The 4,004-nt window shown below is 40.8% G+C and overlaps 1 protein-coding gene across 1 annotated transcript; it reads right to left on the bottom strand.

The window, feature by feature from the left end:
* Positions 1-1,192: 1,192 nt before the first annotated feature.
* On the bottom strand, positions 1,193-2,370 carry LOC105514354 (non-histone chromosomal protein HMG-14). The gene has a single exon (XM_011945661.1). The coding sequence runs from the start codon at positions 2,286-2,288 to the stop codon at positions 1,986-1,988; it is 303 nt and encodes a 100-aa protein (XP_011801051.1). The 5' UTR covers positions 2,289-2,370; the 3' UTR covers positions 1,193-1,985.
* Positions 2,371-4,004: the final 1,634 nt, after the last annotated feature.

Below are 4,004 nucleotides of genomic sequence, written 5' to 3'. Positions count from 1 at the left end.
CTAGTGGGGGCAAAGGGCTATTTTAATGTGGTTTTGATCTGCATCTCCCTTATCACTAATGTTCACCTTTTCTGTGTTTGTTAGCTATTTATATCTTTGGTGATCTTTTAGTTAAGGTCTTTTGCACATTTAAAATTGGACACTTTGTCTATTGAGCTGTTTATGTATTCTGGTTTTGCTTTTTCCTAATCTAAGGTCACAAAGGTTTTGTTTCTTACATTTTCTTTTAGAAGTTTTATTGTTTTAGATTTACCATTTAAGTCTGTGTTTCATTTTGAGTTGATGTTTGCATATGATGTAAAGTACTGATCAAAGTTCGTGGGGTTTTTTGGGGGGTGGGTAAGGGGCATGTGTTTAGGAGCATTTGTAGAAAAGACCATCCTGGCCAGGCACAGTGGCTCACACCTGTAATCCTAGCACTTTGGGAGGCGGAGTCGGGAGGATCACAAGGTCAGGAGTTTGAGACTAGCCTGGCCAATATGATGAAACCCAGTCTCTGCTAAAAATACAAAAATTAGCCGGGTGTGGTATCGCGCATCTGTAGTCCCAGCTACTTGGGAGGCTGAGGCAGAAGAATCGCTTGAACCCAGAAGGTGGAGGTTGCAGTGAGCCAAGATCGTGCCACTGCACTCCAGCCTGGGTGACAGAGCGAGACTCCGCCCCCGCCAAAAAAAAAATAAAAGACCGTCCTTTATTAGTTGCCCAAGTCAGTTTTCCATATACATATGGGTTCATTTCTGGACTCTGTTCTATGTCATTGTTCACTCTGTTCTGTTTTTGAGACAATATCACAGTAGCTTAATTAGTGTAGCTTTTAATAAGTTGTGAAATCAAATAATGTTAGTCCTCTCACTTTGTTCATTTTCAAAGTTGCTTTGGCTATTTTATATTTTTTATATTTCCATATGAATTTTAGAATTAGTTTATCAGTTTCTACAAAAAAAGCCTGCTAGCATTTAGATTGCAGTTGTATTGAGTATCTAGGTCCATTTGTAGAAAATGGGCCTCTTAACACTATTGAGTCTTCTGACCCGTGATGATGGTACCTGTCTCCCTCTCTAGGTTTTCTTTGATTTCTGACAGAAAAATTTTATATTCAAATTCTCAACTCTTTAGGTATCTCCCATCTTTTGTCAGATTTATCCCAGAATACTTCATTCTTTTTGATGCTGTTACACATTTTTTTCATAATTGAGATTTTATTGGTTGAGGATCAGTACAGACATTTCAATTTGTACACAATTCTTAACCTATGTAACGAAATTCCAAAAAGCCATGTATTGTAATCCTTTTTTAAAGTTACTCCAGTGACTTTCCAGCTTAAGATTTGGAAGCAAATTTTCCTTCAGAGGCTATCAAGTACCAGTATGTTCACATGTTGGTCAGCTGTTACACATGGCCCACCAGTTCACAGCTGAATAGCATGTATACTACATATTCAAATCTGTAATCTTTCACAGCACGGTAACAAAGTTATTAGGAAAACAGGACTGCCACAACCAAAGATGTTACAGAGTGCACACAATTCTGACAGGGAGCACCATGATCAAGGAGTGGTTTTCTGTAGGAAACAATTCTACTAAAAAACAACATGGGAATAGAAGTAATTTAAAATATTCAAGACATTAAATGCAGGACTGACTCCATATTGCCATTTAATATGCTTTGTATTATAGTATATAAAAACTAACCCCCCATCTGTGGAATGTTAAGCTGGCACCCGAGACAGTCAGAGCCTCCCATAATTCAATATCCCACACTATTTTCTGGTTGTACCAAAAAATAAAACAACCAGCAAATGATTTCACCTCTTAAAAAAAAAAGCATTTACACTTAAAAAATGGGATGAGGTGGGATTCCCTCCTTCTTAAAAATGTTTCTAGTGCTACTGAAAAACTTGCATTTACAAAATAGTTGATAAAAATATTCCTCTGGATTGTACAAGAAGGGAGACAGGGACCACTGGTAAGACATGGTACATGGTGTTAATCAGACTTGGCTTCTTTCTCTCCTGCTTCATTAGAGGCTGGACTCTCCTCAGTTTTCATTTCCCCTTTTTCTGCAGGTAAATCTTCTTTAGTTTCTTGGTTAGCCACTTCGGCCTGTTTTCCCTTTGCTCCCCTTTTCCCTTTTGTTTGCACTTTTTTCTCTGAAGATTTATCCTTCCCTGCTGCCTTTTTCGGCTTCGCTTCCACTTTTGCAGGAGGTTTAGCTGACAACCGCGCCGATCTCCTCTTGGGCTCTTCCTTGGCGGCCCCTTTGGCAGAGCTGACCTTCCTCTTGGGCATCCTGGCGGCGGGGAAAGCACGTGCCAGGTGCCTGCGGGCCGCGGCGCGCCGAGAGCCTTCGCAAAACTGGGCTGCCTGGCCGCTGCCCGAGCTCGCTGTTATATATTTTTAAAAGTTTTCGGCCGGGCACGGTGACTCACACCTGTAATCCCAGCACTTTGGGAGGCTGAGGCAGGTGGATCACCTGAGGTCAGGAGTTCAAGACCAGCCTGGCCAAAATAGTGAAACCCCATCTCTACTAAAAAAAAATACAAAAAATTAGCTGGGCGTGGTGGCGGGCGCCTGTAATCCCAGCTACTCGGGAGGCTGAGGCAGGAGAACCTTTTGAACCTGGGAGGTGGAGATTGCTGTGAGCCAAGATTGTGCCATGGCACTCCAGCCTGGGCAAAACAGCGAGACTCTGTCTCAAAAAAGAAAAAAAGTTTTCGATTATTTGCTAGTATATAGAAATAGCATTGAGTTTTGTATATTACTCTTGTATCTGTAACCTTCTTAAACTCACCTCTTTTAGCAGCCTGTTTGTAGATTCCATTGGATTTTCTGCATAGATGATCATGTTGTTTGTAAATAAAGATAATTGTGCATTTTTTTGCAATGTGGAGGCCACTTACTTCTTTTTCTTACCTTATTGCACTGTCTAGAGCCAACCATAAAATGTAGAGGCCAGAGTAGACATCCTGGTCTTGTTCCTCATCTTAGAGAAAAAGCATTCGGATCTTCCCCTTTTCCCTTTCGATTTTTTTCCTGCAGCCATGGGTTATTTAGAAATATGAATATATTAGAAGTGTATTAGTTATTAGAAGTGTGAAGAATATTAGTTTTCAGATATTTGGAAATTTTCCAGAGAGCTTTCTGTTAATGATATCTAATTTAACCCACTTTAGTCAGACAACATATTTTGTATGACTTGCATCCTTTTAAATGTATTGATACTTGTTTTATGGGCCAGAATATGGTGTCTCTTGGTAAACGTTTCATGTTCACTTGAAAAGAATGTGTAGGGCCGGGCATGGTGGCTCATGCCTGTAATCCCAGCACTTTGGGAAGCTGAGGCAGGAGGACCACTTGAAGTCAGGAGTTTGAGACCAGCCTGGCCAACATGACGAAACCCTGTCTACTAAAAAAATGCAAAAATTTGCCAGGCGTGATGGCGCATGCCTGTAATCCCAGCTACTGGGGAGGCTGATTCATGAGAATCACTTGAACCTAGGAGGTGGAGGTTGCAGTGAGTCGAGATGATACCACTGCCCTCCAGCCTGGGTGACAAAACAGGACTCTGTTCCTCCCCCCAGCCCTCCCTCCAAAAAAAAAGAAAATGAAAGAATGTGTATTCTGCTATTCTTGGCTAGAGTATCTTATAAATGTCAGTTCACAAACTTCTTTATCTTTTAATACAATGGGGTGAAATATGAAATGATTCATTTCCCTTCCCCAAATTCTTAGCGTGAGTCTGGAAATCCTGCCAGCTCTTTCTTCTAGCTGAAGAGCTGTCTCCTGATTGGAATGACAGCTTTGAACTGGAAGACATTATTTCATTAGTGCACTAATCAACCACAGAGATTACCTGATTGGCTGCTTAATAATTAAATGAAGTTGCTTGTAATTCTTTGAGCATACACAGAACTAATTAAATTAACCCTTTACTGCCTGACATGCCTGGGGTATTCTCGTGTGAAAATAGAGGAACCTAAAATCCTTCTTGAACACTGGTGAGGT

This window comes from Colobus angolensis, unplaced genomic scaffold, assembly GCF_000951035.1.
Source record: "Colobus angolensis palliatus isolate OR3802 unplaced genomic scaffold, Cang.pa_1.0 Scaffold242, whole genome shotgun sequence".
NCBI lineage: Eukaryota > Metazoa > Chordata > Mammalia > Primates > Cercopithecidae > Colobus > Colobus angolensis.
This window is presented reverse-complemented; position numbering and strand designations above follow the sequence as displayed.